This window comes from Polyodon spathula, chromosome 7 (assembly GCF_017654505.1).
Source record: "Polyodon spathula isolate WHYD16114869_AA chromosome 7, ASM1765450v1, whole genome shotgun sequence".
Classification (NCBI taxonomy): Eukaryota; Metazoa; Chordata; class Actinopteri; order Acipenseriformes; family Polyodontidae; genus Polyodon; species Polyodon spathula.
Genome location: NC_054540.1, coordinates 33130747 through 33152448, shown reverse-complemented (window position 1 = coordinate 33152448; position 21702 = coordinate 33130747). Strand labels below are relative to the sequence as shown.

Genomic DNA, 21702 nt, shown 5'->3' with positions numbered 1-21702 from the left:
TACAACCGTTTCAGTGCAGATCTTAGTAATTACCAGACCTCTGTCAAGGTTCCATTGCCTAAATTATGTTTTCCAAAAACAAAATTCCTCAGAATTTATATGCATTTGTTTTCATTAAACAAAACAATCCCAGTGAATAAGGTAGACAGTGGGATAGAGCGCGGGTGTTATTCTCAGTGCCACCAAGCATCATTCTTAAAAAGTTATGCTAAGTTTAAATAGCCATAGTTTATTTTCAGTATATGTAATAGTTTTTTAACACACAGGTAGGACTTGCAGTTTACAGTGTTAACTCATAATAACCTAGAAACCTAAGGTTTTATTTTTTGTGCCGATAAAATGTGGAAATGTATAATGAATATGTTTAAAATAAATGCGCCTCAGATAATAGTGCTATGGGGGGGTGCATTAAACAATGTTTGCGGAAGGCTGGTGACGTTTTCCGGTATGTGGTAAAAAGCGGTACACAGCACACTGTGCTTGATCGCGAATGTCTAACCGACTTCCACTAAGAAAGCAGGGAAGCATCCATTCAAATCTGGTACCTTATGCTGTTTTCGGTCTTTTACATCTTTTTTAAATTAATTTATCATATTTTTCCACCAATAAGAAAATAGCAAAGACACAAATTGTATGCATGTACTGCAGAGCTGTAATTCCTGAGAAAAACAATATGCATAGTTTGCCAGTAACACTTTAGTTTAGGTATTTGTTATAAGTTATTATAAACAACCTATAAGCATGCTATCAGTTATGCTATTAACAATTATAGAATATAATTAGAAATAATAAGACTATAATTTCGGCATTGTTTTTTTTGTTGTTGCTATAGTCAGTTATAACGGATATAGTCTGTCTTTTCAGGTCTGTTTGTTTTTCTATGCCTGTCTGTCTCACCAATTATATGCAGCTGCTTTGCCTTCGCAATACAGTTATTATATGCTTTTGCCATTGTTTATTTTTATTTTTGCTATTGTTTATAATCACTTACAACATATCCCTAAACTAAAGTGTCACCAGTTTACCTGTGAGGGATCTGTTTACAGCAGCTCAGTTTGCAGTGGGGCTTTGGTTTTCTTTCCTCAGTGCCACTGCAAAGGGCTTTCTAGATCTCTTCCTAATAATCTTAGCCAGTTCTTAATGACACACTGCTAATTGCGGCTGCCCATTTGCCCTTAATTAGCTCGTCCATTTGTTTCCGAGAGGATTGGGAAATCAATGCCTAGGTACGTGTGATGTGTTGCACAGAAATGCTCAAAAGTCTGACTTCTTACTCTGGGATCATTAGCTGTGTGGGAGTTTATGTGAACAAAAGAGCCTAGCTGGGAATAATAAACACCTTTGATAATGACACTGAATTTGTAAGGATCTTGTTTTTACATTATGGTGCATAAGGGGGCAGCTGCAATGGGATGAGGCTGTAAGAGACGTATGATGTTGTTTTCAGATTTGATTTGCCAACAAAGTGAGCAAGCAGTATGCAGAGTGGTAATCCATTCCAGAACTGGATCATCAGGACGGTATTGGTCCCTGATCCTTTGCTTTGCCATGGTACCCATATGGAAAAAAAATACAATAAATATATTTAAAATATATATTTTTAAAACATATAGTGAAATATAAAAAATGGCCACAAAATATATTGAAATACATTGTAAAAATATATCATTGTAGATATTTAAATATATTTTAGACATACATTGACATATTTTTTTAAATATATCCCAATATATACAAGGGAACATACGCTTCCATATCCTTTGAAATATCATGGGAATATATGTCAAAAATATATTTAAATATATAAAATGTCCATAAAACCAAACATATGGAAATGCATTTCAATGCATATATTTTTACAATATTTTGATTTATATTATAATATTTTCGACATATATCATAACATTACAGCTACACATCCATTCTACCCAGAATTGATGACAGATTGTACAGCGTTAAATCAACCAAGTTTTATTCATCCAACCCATACAGCTGCAAAGCATAACACAAGTCAAAGAATTCAACACGCAGCAAAGACACAGGGGGACAACCCAAACGAAGAACAGTCCATCTGTCATTCAGAGCCGACAGAAAGACCAAAGCCGACATTATTTCCCAGCATGCCCTGCTCTGGGCATATGCTAATTAGGTCCTTGATTCCTTTTACTGTGAGGTGATGTCATTTATAAAGTTGTTTTGTGTCAAGACAATAATGACTAGTGTGTGATAATATAAGTGTTAAACTTCTTCAGGAAAGGAGAAATACAAATTAGTAATAAATCAAAACTGCAATATGCAAATGTTCCTTTGTTTTCCTGTATTTGTAAAATATAATGTCTGGTAAGGAATTCAATTTAGACCCGGGATAACATTTTAAGAATTGTTAAAATGCACTAGACAAGAAAATGTTTATGCACAGAAACCGCATCGACACGCCACAGCATTCAAAGCAACCTCTTTTTTTTTTTAGAATGCATTGCAATATATTTTGATGAAATCCAAAATATATTTTATTATTCTGCCTATCTATAAAAAACATCTTGCATTCTTGTAGGAATGTACTGCAATATATTTTGAGTGTTTTCTAAAATGTATGAGAATATATTTTAAAACATATTGCACTGTATACCATATATTTATACTGCAATGTATTATTTTTCTGTATGGCTACTGCTGTGGTTTGCTTTGCTGGTGATTATGTTTCTGTAACGTACTGATTTGTAACAGCGATTTTTCAATGGGATTCTCAAAGCGCAAAGTCAGTCCCTCACCTTTAGAAAATAAAACTTGAGTCTACAGTAGATGTTATCCCGCACTTAGGGATATTGAATAGTGCTGGCAGCTGTTAATCGCAGATCCTATTTTGTTTTCAGGCTGTAATTTTACACTCCCCCCAAACACACATCTACAACAGAACTGCCAATAAGCCTATCAGAAAAGATGGGGTGTGTTTTGAGTGTATTTTAATGAGCTGACTTTCACTGTATTATCACAAATACAAGTGCAAGTCCATTTTCAAAGCTGCGCTTTTGCACGCATGTAGTCACTCTTGTGTGTGGGAGAACTGAAGCAGATACTAGATGAAACAAAAAGCATTTAAAAACCTAAAGTAATGAGCCAGTGCACAAACATAGGCGCTGCAGAGCTACCACGTTTTATAAATACTCTGCATGATAAAGTTTACATGATGGCATTTTGTAATATCTTAATTAGTGGTCTACTTGACTTAGCTTCTTATAGTGTCACCTTAGAAATAGTTCTGTTTTATTAAATCATAAATGTTTATTTGTATCTTCAAATGGCCAGTGCAATCAGAAGTTCACATGCTGCGTTACTGTGTTAACAGTAACACTAAAATGCACAATGAACAGTCTAAGTTTTACATGAATAGCTCATTGGGCACATACATAATGTTATTTACATTTACATTTAAATAGTAAGCAGATAGGTTTGTTGATTGTTTGAGTAATATTGTTCCTTGAGATAACAAAATACTGAGCTCAAGTCATGTGATTTCATACAAACGGTAGGTGCTCTGTGTTTGGTATTTGTGTTCAGTTAAAATTGCTAAAATGAGTTGATTAAGAATCTGTATAAACAGCCATTTGAAAAGACATGATTTTAAGTAATGCAAGAACAGCGAAAGATACGGCAATGCCCCGCTTGAGTAATGAAGATTGCGTGGTTGCTATCAGCATGATTAAAGGTGGCCTGTGTGAGAGAAGTTGCCTGGAGAATGTGATGTTCTGCTTCAACAACCAGCAGACTAGTCCAGAGAAACAGGGAAACTGGCTCTGTGAGGGACAGGTCACGTCCTGGAAGGTAGACGGTTACCACACTGGCCCAGGTCACATCCGACTGATCCATCTGCGGAATTGTTTTCAGACTGCAGTGGTTACAGCATGAGAAATTCTAGGAAGAAATAGCCTGTGCATCAGCAGAATGACTGGAGCTCTCTGTCTGCATGAAAATGAGTTGCATGCTTGGAGGCCATTCAGGGGTAACATATTGACAGATGATAGATGAAATTGCCATCTTCTGTGGGCCAGAGAACATCTTAGGTGGAGGCAGAGAGAGTGGTGGAGTGTTTTACTCCCCAGTGAATGCTGTTTTGCCCTTGACAGACCTGACGGAAGACAACGTGTGTGGAGACATCATGGTAAGCATTATGCTGACTGTTGCGTTGTTTGAGCTAACCGGTGGAGTGGTGTAAGTGTGAACATCTGTGGAACTAAATCGCCAGTGCCATCTACAGGAGACAACCGCGACCAGCCCACATTTGTCAGTTGGCTGCAGCTGCACAGGAAGAGTAGGAAAACATCCCACAGCAGTCTATCCAGAGGCTGATCAGGTCTATGTGTCAGCACTGCCAGGATTGTGTTAATGCTCAGGGAGGTCATGCCCAGTACTAACTTTGTAATGTTTTCATTTTGACAGTGTGTCACGTTTCATACTGAAAACTTATCACGATTCTTTTATCTTCATTTTTGTTCACATTTTCTGTGATTTTGTTTGATATCTGTGTTTAAAATATTTGATTAATTACATTAGACCTGAGTGTTGCATTTCATATATGTCGTTTCATTACCTGAAGAGGCCCTGTGTGTGTATATGATATTGTGTATAGTTTTAAGTGTGTAGTCTGTGTGTCTCATGTGATTGTAATTTGCTGCTGTTGGACACCACTGTAAACAAGCTAATTATAGCTCATATGGCCTTTTACTAGTAACATTTTTTAAATGAAATTAAATGAAATATTTAATTGCCGATATTTTTTAAATGTAAAAAGTTCAATTTTGAGATTTTTTGGGGGGTACAACATTACTAATATCCCCCATGATGGTGAACAGAAGACCACAGCAGGTTTATGTAATTCATTAATTAATTCTTTAATCCAGGACCCGTTGTAAATGTGGCTTAATGTGGGCAAATCTCCTGATTAAATAAACAAATAAATACACAATATAACCCATTAAAACCTAATGACAAATTTGCTTTTTTCATGATCCGCTTGTTGTTAACAACCATTATTTATGTGTTTTTTTGTTTTTTATACTTTGCATTTACCACAGTTTAGCCTGGTTTCCCATGTTTTTTTTCCACCTCTCTGTGCTTTTCAATGCTCACCTATGCTTTGCCATGCTTTCACTGTGCTTTATCACACTTTGCTATGCTTTTACTGTGATATACTTTTATAAGGGAATATAACCCTACATTTCCTTAAAGTTTGGACAAGAGGTTTCAATAGGACGACACTGCCATGCCCATGCAAACACTGACACATACAGCACATGTATACTTCAGAGTGACTGGCTCAGCTACCAGTAATCTATTCAGGAAATGTACTATGATGATAAACAGAACGTTACGGACCAATACGATCCCTCATTTTTTTTCTGACAGCTTTACACATAAATCTCTGAGGTAAGCTGGGGGTTAGAGCTGCCCTGTCAGACAGTCATGATCCGTTTTCCAATGCAGTCTATTTCTGTTTGTTTTTTTTGTGTCTAAGATTCTATCAGAAAGAAAGCTGGCCTTATTGATGGTCCAGTTTGTTTTTATTCCTTAAACATTGTTTTTTGACTGTCCGGATAATAAACACTTTTTTAAAAAAGTTTTGCTTAATGAATATTTATAACTCCACATCCAGTTAACCCCTTAAAAAACACAAGCGATTGAGCGGTTGTTCAAACAGTTTCTTCTTAAAATAAATTAAAGGAGGAATCTGACAATTTGGACGACCAGATCCAACCCGTCAGTACATTTTAAACCCTGTTCTTTGTACCTCACTGCACAAACAAGAAAGTTAGCATCATTTTTATTTGTGGGACACATGTCCCTTGTGCCTCAAAGGGTTGCGTTTTGATTTCATCAATGCTGAATTAAACACTGCTTAACAAGGTGAAACCAGTAGCTTGTGGTGTTGTAAAGCCAGAAGCCAGGACAACAAGAGATGATTCTATTCACAAGATTATCCCTGATAACTGTGAGTGATGGGGATGGATATCATCCCTGCTACTGTACATAACCAATGGTCCAATTGCTCCTCTGACCACAGTGCCAGGAGCCCCTTCAAAGGGAGTCAGCCACACTGGTAAAGGAAGATGTGACTCTTTTCAGCTCCAGCCCTGTTTGTGTATCTGTCTCTGGTTAATGGATTGGTTCATTAATTGTTCCGGCCTCCAGAAATGTTTGTCGGAAAGTCTAAAATAACATTCTGTTTTCCTGTTTATAAACCACAGATAAACAAAAAGGCCACTGAATGGCACACCTGGGGAGACTTGAGGTTTGACAGAGCAAAGTTGCCTCAAACTAGGTCTCCTGGTCTCCTGGAACCAGGTTTCAAGCCACTGTTCCTGAAAAAGTGGCTTTGTTTTCTCCCAGCTGTAGTAAACTTGGCATGGTCGTGCGTAATTGCTAATGGGGTTGTTTGTACTGTAGGAAGCTATTTATTTCATATTGAGCTTGGTAGACTGCAATATCCTCCATTTAGCACTGCAAACAAGATTTCAGTACAGATGCAGTGATATTATGTTCAAACCATGGCTTCCTATTCAGCTCCACATGGCCCCTCATGGCCTGTACTGAATACCCAGAAGCTTCTTAATCATGTTAAAGAGTAAGCAGTGGGGTAAAATATAGCCTTATACTTCTTGCTACAACTGCTTAAGCAATGTGCCTGTAGTACTTGTTATGTTTTTAAATTTTTTTTAAATCGCTCTTCCTGCAGGGATTTAGAGGATATATTTCAAACCCCAGTGCACTCGAGCGGGCATTTTGAAAAGAGCTTTGAAACAGACTTTAAAGTTGTATGTGTAAAAAATTGTCAGGATGTTAGTAATGGAAATAAAAAATTCAGGTACTCTATTTAAACAGTTGTAGCAACACATGGGGACATGTAATGCTATATTTTTCAGAACCCCGTCACTTATTGTTTAAAGAAATAATTTACCGAAAGCAAACTAAACCGACTGCCAGGTTCCTAAATACAGTGTAACATGTATTGTGTCAGTAAGGCAGACATTTGCTGTATTTATTTTTAAATGATAAAAATATGTATATTTACATTATTCTTTAGAAATGGGGATTTTCACGGTGAACTACATATTACACAGGACTGGACATCTGTGACAACCGTACATCATGTTGAAGGACCACCTTAGTACATTTGCTTTCTGTCAGAACAATAAGGGAATGAGTAAGAGTGCACACATGTGAAGTGAGCGGCATGGCAAGCAAATAGTGGAGGATATTATTTTATTTTAACCGATATGAAACTATTATCATATCTCACTGTGCTGTATTCTGTAATCACTGGGTGTGTGTGAATTCTGGATTATATAAAAACTTGTGGGTTTTTTAGCATCATTCCTGTAGAGAAAGATAACTATTCAACTAAAAAGTCAAGATTGCGACCTCTAGCTCTTCACACAATTGACAGACTAGAGAATAGTAATACAACAGACACTAATACTAATAATACTAATAATAATTTGGTGTTTGAAACTTGGCTAGAGGACAATTTTATTTTTCAAGCCAGACGTGGGCCATTAAAACTGAAGCAGAATGTTCCTTTGCCTCTCGTGATTTAATTAGCTTATCAAGCAATAAGCCCATATAGCTCAGAGCTGAATGCAACAGCTCTGAGAGATGATGACATGTGTCCTAATCAGGCATAATTTAGTGCACTTAGGAGATCTTTCAAAGCTGCTGAACTGTCGAGTTCAGAAAAATATACTGCTGATTTCATGAAGAGGGAATAATTTAATTACCTTTGAAAGACCCCCTCACCCATTTTCGTTTCCTTCATCTCTCTGGGTAACATGGTAGCAGGTGAGAGATGCCTGTTGCTATGGAGGCACAATTGCAAAGGAGTTTCTGATTGGTTAAGAGGTCCTGCTATAGATTTATGAGTACCTAATTGACTTGATGGCATGTGATTTTGTTTTCTACAAACTCACTGGTATTATATGGTATTTTGCACATCTGGTGGACTTAACTTACCAACTAGCAGGGCAGAATAACTGCCACTGTAAATATGGGTGAATGTAAGTTTGGCAGGGATGGGGTTCAATCCACCCCTGCCAACAATAACAGAATGTGGATAATTGAGTGCTAATTGGGGAATGGCCACATGTATATAATGGGAGAGAAAGTTCCTTGTTAGGGGTGTGGTGTGTTGTGTTACGGAGAGAAGGCCAGGAAGGCATTGCTCAGCCTGGCCCTGTAAGTGTGCGTATTGTATTCCTTGTTGTGTTTTTTGGCTGAACTATTTATTATGGCCCTGGTGCCCCATTAGTTTGTTTATTGTTATCTTGTTCCCATTTGGGATTAATAAACTTGAGCATTAGCGCGTCCCTGCAGCTTCCCTGTCTCTGAGTCTCCATCCTGCCGGTAACAGCTTGGGCTGTGACGCTGTCCTGCTACACCAATGATAGCAATATGGACATTTATGACCTACAATATGCAGTTTTTGAAGAAATAAAATTATATAATGTGCTATAGAAAAAGAATAAAGGCTCTCAATCCAATTGAGAACAACACTGTGTTTGTCCTAAAGGGGCTGTGCAGTGAGTGAAAAGAAAACTGCTCTGACATGGGAGATGCAAAGACACACATACATTTCTGTTTTCAAAGTTCAGTGTGGTGGGGTCCCTGGGAGTTTCCCCTGGTAAAAGCACAGCCGCATGGTGTGCAGGGTGAGTCATACAGTCAGGGAGTGCAGGTTTGTGTCCTGGATGTGTGATTCCAGAGGAAGTGTCACATTGGCTCTGGCAGTCCCATGGTTTAGGGAGGCAAATCTGTCAGGGACTCTTCCTCTCATCGTGCTACAGCGAACCCTGCTGGCCAGATGCCCAGTGAGCTCAGGCAAACACCTGCAGTGCTGGCCTTTGTCCTCCAGAGGCTGGTAGCTCACTGACATCTGCTCTCGAGTTGCTATGTAAAAGAGGAAGCTGGCTTGGTTGTGGGATTGGAGGATGCACAATAAACCTTCAGTTCTCCTGAGCTGAACGGGGAATTGCAGTGATGAGGGGAAAAATAATAAATCAAAAATAATAATTCTAAATTGGGGCCAAAAATCATAGGGCACTAAACTTAAAAATAAAGAAATAGTTCAGTGAGGGTAAAGGTTATTACTAACTTTTTTTTTCTCTCTCTCTCTCTGCAGCTCTAGTGGTGAGGTTTTTGACCAAACGCTTTATCTGGGAATACGACCCAACACTTGGTAAGTGATTTCATTTTACTGGGTTCGTTTCCAAGAGGGGGGTTATTGAAGGATGTCTGAACTTGTGCACCACAAAAAACAACAACAAAGTAAATTCCAACTGAGTTTATACTGAACCTCTGAGAACTGTACAAAGAAACTTCAATCAGGCAGGATCAGAGAGGATGTCCTTTGGGAAAGGGTCTGAAAAAGATCAAGGGTCAACAGAATTAACATGGAAATGCAGAATCAATGGAAGCAGGGTTTTCATCTTTCACCCCCTAACCATTTTAAATGAAATGTTATGATTAAAAACACACAGCACTGGGTGGAAAGGGTTGACCCTCATGTCTGCAGCGCTGAAGTGAACTACATAGGATAATGTGCGATCGTGTGCTGAAAACAGGATTGGGAATGGTGCTTTCCACATCGTTGACCTTGATTGCTGAGCTACCTCATCTTGTTTCAGTATGAAACTGGGGCAGCAAGTCAGAGAGATTGATTGATTTGTGCCAGCAAGCCACTGTCCTATCTGGGACTGGCATTATTAGTCCTGCTATTGCTCTGCTAACGGTGCTAAATAACAGAACTGATTCCACCTCAAGTAAATATTGACATGACATTACAAGGGCCCTAAGCACTGTTTTGCAACCCACTCTACCTCTTAATAAATGTATTAATAGATCAGTGGCTCTCCAGTTAAAATAATATATTATGAGTGTGATTTAGAAGCATATACTGGCGTGCATGCAATCTCAATATTTACTACTGTACGCAAGAGGGATTTGAAACACATATACAGATTGACAGATATGTAAATAACACACAGATGGTAATGGATATTGGCTGTCTCTCATGTCAACATGTTGAGCTGTCATCATATTGTTGTTTGCAAAAGGAACAAAGGAAGGAATAGAAATGCTCAAGCTGTTGAGCTGGCAGTCAACGTTCCACTCCAGAGAGCCTGTAAATCTTTAGAGCAGTGCTGTAGACAATAGACAAGCCAAGTCACATGACTCACATCTCCCTCACAACTGTTTGATTTCATGACTAGTCATCTTGGTGCCACTAAAAAAGCGTTAGGAACTTCTTTTATTACAAACTACTTCTTGCAAAAAAGGGCTAAAAATGCTGACGAAGATGACAGCAATAGACAGTGCATCAACATTTGTTTTTATTTCTTTACTTTTAGGGATTGAAAATAAACTCCACTCAAAAACACTACATTTAGTTTTAAACACTCATTATTACACACATCTCAGAACCAGAATTATAATTATAAAAAGGTTAACTTACTCTGTAGAAGTGCAGATCTACTGAATGCAACAACGCTATTTCTTCTGCTCTAATAAATATTATGCCTAATAGTGAAATATCTTAAAACACCTACTGTATTTTTAGACCGTGAAATGCTGTGAAGTTCGAAGGAATTTGTTAAAAAGGCATTCAGTTCAGTGTTTTGATATCTCCAAAGGAGATTAAACAAAAAAATTGGCATCTATGTAGCAGATGTGTTTTTGTTTTGATCAACACTCCTAAATAGATTTTTTGTAATTCCATTAACTTGATTGTATTGGCTGTGCTTATTTTAACATTATTATTATTATTATTATTATTATTATTATTATTATTATTATTATTATTATTATTATTATATGCCACCTTCTTGACCAGGTCTCTTGTAAAAGAGATTTTAATCTCAGAGTGACTTTCCTGGTTAAATCAGTGGCGGAAGAAGAGGAAGATGGGCCTCGGTGCAGGATCTTATTGTGGCCCCCCTTTCCAAACGTTAATTTAACCCTTATTTATAAACATCAAACACACCAAATCAAGTGTTCAATACTGAACTGTATTTAATTGTCAGAATGTTTGCATGTGTGAAACAGTATGTAATAAGAACCTTTTCTACTCGCCTACTTTATTTTATTTTGCGAACATCTTTGCGTCCAACTCTTCACTATTTTTAATCATAAACGAACAGGTTTATTCTAACCCTACCAGGATTCCTCAATTCTGCGATCACAGAAATTATTACAGAATTCACCATTCTGCACAGGCATTTGCAGAAATTTTCTCACATAGGAAACCATTTTTTTTTTTTATTATTATTATTTTTAAATCAGAAATACAGGCATGTTGATTTGCTGTAGTTTATTTTGGTGCCCGCAGCACCACTCAACAGCTTCCATCTAAACTACAGGATGAATCGTCCACACAGAATTTAACTGCAAATGTCTGTGCTGAATAGTACCCCAAAACTTTTGTTGAAGATGTGCATCATAACAGCCTCTGGGAGAAAAAAGTTTGGATAATTAAAACAATAGCGATATCTGTTGAAATGAGGGAGGATAGAATCTGAATTACTGGCACAACAGCACACCGGCGAAGGACAGTATCATTGTTAAAAACAAAAAAAAATCTAAACTTTAACACCTCCTGGGCCCTCTGAGTGCACGGGCCCGTGTGCAGTTGCACCTGCTGCACCTGCTATTGCTCCACCACTGGGTTAAATAAAAACACATTTCAAAGTTGTTGCGGTTATCTGGGAAATGCATAATTTTTGAATTGTATAAAATCTAAAAGTTCCCTGTTGCTTCCACAGACAAAAACAGTGAATCTGACGGGCTGTGTGATAGACATCTGAAAACGAATGCTCGGCTGTGGTTGTATAGCCAGGAATACACAAGTGATTTGTTATTTCAAAAGAGATGGTTGTGAAAGAATGCTAACTTCAGGGCCCTAAATCTTATTCCGTTTTATCTGTTTTCAGTCTTATGTGAGGCATCTGGCCGCCCTTTGATTTTCTTTGGAAAGGTGAGAGATGGAATCAGAGTAAACTGTATATCGCTGAATGTTAGAAAAAACAAAATGAACTGCAGCCTTCACGCGCCCCTGCACATTCAGTAATTACATTTCCTGAAATTTGGCAGGGCTTCAGAAATCCCTGTAGGATTGGTGGCTGGAAAATATGAATGACATTTTTAGAAAACAAGAACACAAGGCAAACACCTGAACTAGTGCCCTATTGGCAATCTGTTCCATTTACATGGAATTGCCTTGACAAGAGCTTTGTCATTTTATTTGTATTCCAGTCTATGGTGGCTCATTTAGGACAGTGGGGAGAAATTAATAAAAAGCAATGTGTTATGTCGAGATCACTGTTGGTGTTGATTTTATTGTGAGTCTTGTGAGGTAATGGAGCAGAGGTGGGTTTATACAGACACAGTCACTGAAGTGAACGGTGTTGTGTGCTCTGGGGTGTGAGCTGTGGAAGGGAATGCGGGTGTTTTCTGCTTAGTTATGTGAATACAAAACCCATTATAGAAATGAACTTTCTATATTCTATGTTTCATTCAAAAGAGATTGGAATTTGGCAGCTTGGTAAGTGAAGATTTCCTGACTAGAATATGTTGTCTACTAAAGACCATTTGAAGATGCTTCTAATTAGGTCCTCACAAGAGCTTGTTGCATCATCAATGTGAGACTGAAGGCAAGAGAGTAAGCATCAAACTCATTGCATCTCGTTAGCAGTAGCAATTAACCTAATTACTCCATCACAATACAAAAGTAGAACACTCTTTTTATTCTACTTTTAAGCAATCAGAATAGAAAATAAAATGCAATAAAAGTAGAGTTAAAAGAAAAGAAAATAGAAGCTGTTTTTTAACTTCTCTCTACTTAGGAAATAAAACTAAACCTTGTTTTTTTTGTGCTAAATTCTTGTATGTTGTTTAAATGATCTGTTCTGTATTTGATGTGAGTTTGACTTTATTTTCATATGGAATAAGAAGCCAGTAATAACCTGAACAGATCTTAAGAATGACCACAACATCTAAGAATAGATATAGAATCACAGAGCATAAGCAGCCCAAAAATACGCAGCCGTCTTTATGTAATGTGTTATAAATCCAAGCTGGAGAAGGGATTGTCAGGATTGGGTAGGAAACTCTTTAGTCGACACAGTTATTGATGCTCCACCATAAACACTCTCTTATGGTTTATGTTGATGTTAAATGCTGTGTTTTATTAATTGTTTACGCAGTCAAACCCTTTTAATAATACTTCAGAAAGAGAGCAGGAACGTTGACTAAAAAGATCATTCAAATAACCAGGTAAAATAAGCAATCCTGACAAGCAGTAATGAAATCAAAACCACTGAGCATCAATTCAACTGTATTATTTATTTTCATAGTGTCTACTGTGCATGTTCAACACTACAGAAACCTGTTAGCAAAGCTGTATTCTGTATTTCCAGCATTGTACTGTACATTTACTTTACATAGCAATGCCCCTTATAAAAGGTTCCCCATAGTAAAAGCATAGCAGAGTGTAAGAAAGCATAGTGCAAGCAAGGTAAAGCATTGTAAAGCGCAGAGGTATGGGAAAGCATGTTAATAACAGGGTAAACTAACCATTATATAAATGTCCCATAGTAAAAACATAGCAAAGTGTAATAAAGCAGTGAAAGTATGGTAAAGCATAGGTAAGCATTGTAAAGCAAAGAGAGGTATAGTAGTAAAGCATATTTAAAAACATGGCAAACCAGCATAACTATGGGAAAACTGCAAAAGTACATCACAAAATAATTTTTGAAGGTAGTTTTAAATTAAATCAATTGACATTAAAGTTCCATTGACATTAAAGTTCCATTGGTCAAGCTTGCCAAGGGGCAAAAACTTATTGGCACGGACACTGTAATGAACTTGTTTGTGATTCTAATCTTGTTTATTCATAGAGGCCCAGAGACAGACTGTAGTTCAAAAAAAAGGGGGGAAAAAAATAACTATTTTATTATAAATAAACAAAAATAAAGTGCACAAGGGCAAAATAACAAATACTCAAACATAAATAAAGCAAAAACAAAACTCACAAAAATAAAGTTTCCAGGCTGGGCAATGCCTTCACTGGATTTAGAAACTTCAAAAACCACAAAACAAACACCAACCTGCTTCCTCAGCTCCCTCTCCCCAAATGAGAAGCAGAGGCCTCCTTTTATATCAGGTGGCTGGGCGCTGATTGATCGTTAATTAACCTAATCAACTAATCAACCCCAGCCACCTGAACAAATAAACCCAGGCAGGTAGGGGAAGTTAACCCCATCTCTGCCAATTTAAAGGGCAGAGCTTTGCTCTGCCACACACCTCCCCCCATGTACAACGTACACCGGCCGCAATCGGCCAACTCCCCCCCTTCCCCCCACCCTCCCCCCCCCCCCCCCCCCCCAAGAGTCCAATTATGTCCCTTGGGTGGGCTGTTATGGTGGGTGGTGGTGGGCGGGGTTGATGTCGGAGCCCCCAAGCCTTCTTTGGTTGGGGGGGCCCCGAATCTCCAAGGTAGCACGGCGACGGCGGCCCGGCTCCCTCTGGTGGCGGAGGCGGCGGCGGCGGCCCGGCTCCCTCTGGTGGCGGGGGCGGCGGCGGCGGCCGGCTCCCCTCTGGTGGCGGAGGCGGCGGCGGCGGCCCGGCTCCCTCTGGTGGCGGAACGGCGGCCCGGCTCCCTCTGGTGGCGGAGGCGGCGGCGGCGGCCCGGCTCCCTCTGGTGGCGGAGGCGGCGGCCCGGCTCCCTCTGGTGGCGGAGGCGGCGGCGGCGGCCCGGCTCCCTCTGGTGGCGGAGGCGGCGGCGGCGGCCCGGCTCCCTCTGGTGGCGGAGGCGGCGGCGGCGGCCCGGCTCCCTCTGGTGGCGGATTACGGAGGCGGAGGCGGCGGCCCGGCTCCCTCTGGTGGCGGAGGCGGAGGCGGCGGCCCGGCTCCCTCTGGTGGCGGAGGCGGCGGCCCGGCTCCCTCTGGTGGCGGAGGCGGAGGCGGCGGCCCGGCTCCCTCTGGTGGCGGAGGCGGAGGCGGCGGCCCGGCTCCCTCTGGTGGCGGAGGCGGAGGCGGCGGCCCGGCTCCCTCTGGTGGCTCCTCCCTCTCGGGCTAAAACTCCTCCCTCTCGGGCTCTGAGAGCGGCGGCGGCTCCTCCCTCTCGGGCTCTGATTGGCTCCTCCCTCTCGGGCTCTGAGAGCGGCGGCGGCTCCTCCTCCCTCTCTGGCTCTGGGAGCGACAAGATCCTCAATGGCTCTGGGAGCGACAGCAGATCCTCCTCCCTCTCTGGCTCTGGGAGCGACGGCGGCTCCTCCTCCCTCTCTGGCTCTGGGAGCGACGGCAGATCCTCCTCCCTCTCTGGCTCTGGGAGCGACGGCAGATCCTCCTCCCTCTCTGGCTCTGGGAGCGACAGCAGATCCTCCTCCCTCTCTGGCTCTGGGAGCGACAGCAGATCCTCCTCCCTCTCTGGCTCTGGGAGCGACGGCAGATCCTCACTCCCTCTCTGGCTCTGGGAGCGACAGCAGATCCTCCTCCCTCTCTGGCTCTGGGAGCGACAGCAGATCCTCCTCCCTCTCTGGCTCTGGGAGCGACAGCAGATCCTCCTCCCTCTCTGGCTCTGGGAGCGACGGCAGCTCCTCACTCCTCTCTGGCTCTGGGAGCGACGGCAGCTCCTCCTCCCTCTCTGGCTCTGGGAGCGACAGCAGATCCTCACCCCTCTCTGGCTCTGGGAGCGACGGCAGCTCCTCCTCCCTCTCTGGCTCTGGGAGCGACAGCAGATCCTCCCCCTCTCTGGCTCTGGGAGCGACAGCAGATCCTCCTCCCTCTCTGGCTCTGGGAGCGACGGCAGCTCCTCACCCCTCTCTGGCTCTGGGAGCGACAGCAGATCCTCCTCCCTCTCTGGCTCTGGGAGCGACGGCAGATCCTCCTCCCTCTCTGGCTCTGGGAGCGACAGCAGATCCTCCTCCCTCTCTGGCTCTGGGAGCGACAGCAGATCCTCCTCCCTCTCTGGCTCTGGGAGCGACAGCAGATCCTCCTCCCTCTCTGGCTCTGGGAGCGACGGCAGCTCCTCCTCCCTCTCTGGCTCTGGGAGCGACAGCAGATCCTCCTCCCTCTCTGGCTCTGGGAGCGACAGCAGATCCTCCTCCCTCTCTGGCTCTGGGAGCGACGGCAGCTCCTCACTCCTCTCTGGCTCTGGGAGCGACAGCAGATCCTCCTCCCTCTCTGGCTCTGGGAGCGACAGCAGATCCTCCTCCCTCTCTGGCTCTGGGAGCGACAGCAGATCCTCCTCCCTCTCTGGCTCTGGGAGCGACAGCAGATCCTCCTCCCTCTCTGGCTCTGGGAGCGACAGCAGATCCTCCTCCCTCTCTGGCTCTGGGAGCGACGGCAGCTCCTCACTCCTCTCTGGCTCTGGGAGCGACGGCCGATTCCTCCCTCTCTGGCTCTGGGAGCGACGGCAGCTCCTCCTCCCTCTCTGGCTCTGGGAGCGACGGCAGCTCCTCCTCCCTCTCTGGCTCTGGGAGCGACGGCAGCTCCTCCTCCCTCTCTGGCTCTGGGAGCGACGGCAGATCCTCCTCCCTCTCTGGCTCTGGGAGCGACGGCAGATCCTCCTCCCTCTCTGGCTCTGGGAGCGACAGCAGATCCTCCTCCCTCTCTGGCTCTGGGAGCGACAGCAGATCCTCCTCCCTCTCTGGCTCTGGGAGCGACAGCAGATCCTCCTCCCTCTCTGGCTCTGGGAGCGACGGCAGCTCCTCACCCCTCTCTGGCTCTTGGGAAGGCGGCTCACCCCTCTCTGGCTCCCGGGAAGGCGGCTCACCCCTCTCTGGCTCTCGGGAAGGTGGCTCACATCTCTTTATTGGAGTGACCGGTGGATCTCCCATGTCTACCGCCAGGTAATTAACCACCATGAGGGCAACCTCTGGGAAGGAGGCCGGGTGGTATTGTTCCTCCCACTGTTCCCACCTCTCCCCATCTCGACGCCACAGCGTGTTGATAACTATGGGGAGATCGTGGACGAGGTCTGCCTCAGGGTGCATCAACCAGTCCCAGATCTCCTGGGACGGTGGTGAAGGTGGTGGTGCTGGAGGTAGTGGGGTGGCCCCTGATGCCCGGGGTGAACACGGCACCTCTTCCTGGGCCTGGTTGTAGGGGCATCCTGCCCAGTTGTGGCCGTCCTCCTCACACCGGCCACACCAGTTTGCCGGTGGCACGTCTGGGCAGGACCGCCAACGATGGTCCTCCTTCCCGCACCAGGAACACCAGGGGAAGAGGCTGGCCGGGTCCTCCAGCGGTGGCTGCAGCAGCTTACATTTCTTCAGCTGCTGCTGCTTTTCCTGCCTTTGCCGCTGTCTGCTCTTCTTTCCCATTTTTTTTTTTTTTCAAAAAAAAAAAAAAAAAATACTGCTATGAGCCTCTAGGTGGCGCTATCCCACTTCTAACACCAAATGTGGCAGGCTGGCGAGTGGATAGAGGCCCAGAGACAGACTGTAGTTCAAAAAAATAACTAATTTTATTATAAATAAACAAAAATAAAGTGCACAAGGGCAAAATAACAAATACTCAAACATAAATAAAGCAAAAACAAAACTCACAAAAATAAAGTTTCCAGGCTGGGCAATGCCTTCACTGGATTTAGAAACTTCAAAAACCACAAAACAAACACCAACCTGCTTCCTCAGCTCCCTCCTCCCAAATGAGAAGCAGAGGCCTCCTTTTATATCAGGTGGCTGGGCGCTGATTGATCGTTAATTAACCTAATCAACTAATCAACCCCAGCCACCTGAACATAATAAACCCAGGCAGGTAGGGGAAGTTAACCCCATCCCTGCCAATTTAAAAAGGCAGAGCTTTGCTCTGCCACACACCTCATATTTTACTTTAAATACTCAGTCAACGAGCAGTAAGCACATGGACAGCTATGCTAGTTGTGATTTGTAGAATTTCAAACTTTCCTGCTTTAAAACTAGGGTTACCAGATTTCCAAAATGAAAAAATAGGACTTTTTTTTCTTTAATTCATCAAAGCTGTAGCAACTGTGAAGCAGTTACAATAACTGTATGTAATAACAATCATAATTCAAAAGTGAAACATTGGGTGTATTTACTGCAGATCATAACAACTAATATATATATATATATATATATATATATATATATATATATATATATATATATATATATATATATATATAACTGTATCCAGGAAGTCGAACAGAATATTAATTACTAAACAAATAATTTTTGAATGGCATTGGCACAACCTAGAATCGACTCTGCTGTTAACTTGTTAAGCACACTGATACAGTTTTGTACTTAACAAAAAAAAAAAAAAAAATGTTAACAGAAAATAGCAAAACCGGGACGATCTAACAATTTTACTATTTCTGACCGGGACAAAAAAGGAAATCTGAAAACTGGGACAATCGCAGTTTTCCTGGGACTTCTGGTAAACCTTTTTTAAACCCTAAAGACTTATCAACGTGGCGAATGAGACTTTATCCTCAGAGTGCTTGACTGCACAATATAAGATATCTCATTAGTAACCAGGCCCCTGTGTCTTGGCACTTGTGTGTTTCTGTCACACTGTGCTGCACTGTGCCATGGCACAGCCCGATCGGAATGAGTGGGTAAACACTGCTGCCTGCGGGTAGAGACTCAGAGCTAAGAATAGAGGCAGGCTGGCTGAGGCCATGTGGAGAAATGGGTCTGCCCATCTCTGGTTAAAACTCCTTTTAAAGTGAATAGGATGCTTAGTTTAGTTTAGTTTAGTTTAGTTTATTCATTGTGTGCCGCAGGGCCAGCACAGCCAGCACAGGAACATCTCAATCGTGCAGCACTAATACAAAGAGAGACCTAACTAACACCATACTCAATAAAATAGCAACACAGCCAAAATAATGCATATATAAATAGCCATATATACACACACACACACACATGTTTGCAAAGTATTAGCTAAAGTAAAATAAGGAAACCTACTATACTAATCTACAATGCACTGTGTGAGAGTTGGGTGCAACGATTCAGCAATAATCACGTGAAAGCAGAAGGATCTGTATGACAAGGGGCAAGATAGTGAGTGTCAATGCAGCCGGTGTTCCACAGAGCCATGTCCCTCACGAATGGGAAGTTAACAGTGCATCCAAACTCTGAGTTCCATAGAACCATGTCCCTCACTAATAGCATGATAATGGCACATACAAAGTGTGTGTGTTAGTCATGCTATTCTATTTTCTAAACATGTAACCTACCCACCCCACGCCCCTCCAAGAAAAAAAGATAATAAAATATTGATAAAGTATGCACTATGCTTTAAAAAATATATATGATTTTCATGTGGAATATACATAGAGAGCATGGGTAATCTTTTCCATCGCAAAGCTCAGGAACACAAGGTAAAAGTGTAATATAGGCTAGGTTAAATGCAACTAAGATGCAAATATCCCATTTTGTAGAAGCTACTGTACTGAGAGAAGATACGATACATTATTGACTTCCTGTCTTGTATCCCCATATGTTATGGTTACATTTTCACATGTACACACAGTGCAGTGGGTGGAGGTCACATTGATCTACTAGCATCATTGTTTGATTCATTATGCAGCCTGTTTACTATTTTTTGTCCCAGATGGCCTGTTGTACATTTACGCCAACAACAAAGAACACTCCTGCTTGTACATTTGGGGATTATTTATTTATTTTTGGGGTGAATTCAAGCTGTTCCAGCCAGTCTTCTTGGAGATAGTAAGTCTATGCAATGTGATACATTTCAGGAAGAAAACATTTACCGGCCAAGTGGAAAAAGATACCGCACTGTTTATTCCCATCATTTATAAATTGATACAAGCTTGTTTATGGGAGCTGCATTGGCTTCTATCAAGATTGAGATGGGAACAATAAGCCAAAAGGTTCATTTTAACAGTGTGTAGTCGAACGCATTCCTGCCTCGCTGTAACACACCTAATTAAAATTCAGTTGTGTGTGAGTCAGTCTTTCAGAAGTCCATCAAAGCCTCTCACACACTCCTGTTTTATTTCTAGTAACTCATTTACCTTGCTGTTTGTAAAACGAAAGACAGACTGGCACACTGTGTAGCATCATTAAAGGCTAATAAGTACCTGTGACATTAAGAGGTTTACCAAACTTCTGAGGACAAACCCTTTGGGTCTATGGATAGCAATCTAATTAAATAGGCGGTTTGCCATGCTTAATGTTTCGCTCTACAGAGATTCAATAATTACAACAAGAGGTAAGGGGCATGACAATTACAATGTATTCTAATGGGTTGGGCATCTTTCATGGGGTTTCCATGCGGGGCAATTTACACATAAAATGGGGGTGTGCATGCATGTTTGGGAGAACCCCCATTTCATGTATAAATTAAATTGTTTACCCTTAAGTGGCATCACTATAAATATTGCAAGGGAGCAGGTCAGTTGTTTCCGTGGATTCCAAGACGGCAGAAAGTAAGTGGCTGATGGGCAGTTTTATGGTTAGCAGTGGTGTAGTTCACCTTAATGATAATGCGGGCGGCTTTTTTTTTTTATTATTGATTTTGCTGTGTCTGGTCTGTCATATTGTATACATCTTGTGGGTTTACAGTTCTGTATAAAATCACTTACGATGAACTGCGTTATGCCCTTGTTATTGTATTAAAGCTGCTGTTTGGGAATACCCTTGTTGCTTAAATGTCTAACTGAATTAATTCCTGTCCTTATTTTGATCCCAGCTATGTTAGAAGACAACACATGTCCGCCCTCCACGTTAATAAATATAGTTGGTGAACTGGATGTCATGAGCTAACTCGATCGTCCAAAACAGCGCAACAAACACCCAACAAGTTGTTGATGCCCACTCAGAACTGACCAAATAAAATTGCAAATGAATGTATTGATTGTGTTTTATTTGTTGCCATCACTAATATTTAACACAACGGTAAATCCAACACAACTTAAAAGAAAGGAGTGAATCTCTGACAGCACAAGCCTCCTCAGATCTCTGCTGTCCAATTGAATCTGGCGGCTGAGTTAACCTTCACAGTTACCAAGTCCGCTTTTAATAAGCGGAATTGGATTTGTTTTTTTGAGAGGCAGGTTGGAATTTGCAAAAATCCTCTTACTCTACCATGGGTTGCCACTTGTTTTGGACTTGTTTTGAAAGGTGCTAACACTTTTATTTTCTCGTGAGACTTGGCAACACTGGTGACCTTCCTCATCTGCCTCACAGGTAGCCACTGATTCCTGAACACCTCATTTTGTTGTTGACAAAAGTTTGTGCAGGATACAGCAGGCAGTGGCAATTTTGGGAACAGCATGAGTACTTTATGCATAGCTAATTTACATATCAACCCCACCTTTCCCTTTCATTTGCATGGCGTCAGGTGAAAAACCCGGTTACTTGAGTAAAATAAACTGAGCGAATGGAAACCCAAAAAAAGCATTTTACACAAGACATTTTTCTCAAACAAATGTTTCAAGATAAAAAATAAAACAACATGCATGGAAATTCCACCTTTTGAGGACAATTTCAGCTAGTGCTGTAATAATGTTTTCTTTTTTATTTTATTTTCAGAGTCAACCTATCGGCATCAAGCGAATATCGATGATGATGTTGTTACCATGGAGATACTTGACACAGCTGGTCCGGTGAGTGGGACTTGCAACTACAGCTGTATTTTATTCTGCAGTTTCATATTTTAAAA

The 21702-nt window shown here is 41.9% G+C and overlaps 1 protein-coding gene across 2 annotated transcripts in view; it reads left to right on the top strand.

The window, feature by feature from the left end:
- The window catches only part of LOC121318555 (ras-related and estrogen-regulated growth inhibitor-like), a 40488-nt gene that overhangs the window by 16012 nt on the left and 2774 nt on the right, over nucleotides 1-21702 (top strand). For both annotated transcript variants that reach the window (XM_041255344.1, XM_041255343.1), the window contains exons 3-4: nucleotides 9170-9226; nucleotides 21573-21646. In XM_041255344.1, coding sequence (XP_041111278.1) covers nucleotides 9170-9226; nucleotides 21573-21646 — 131 coding nt within the window. The remainder of the gene's footprint in view (nucleotides 1-9169; nucleotides 9227-21572; nucleotides 21647-21702) is intronic.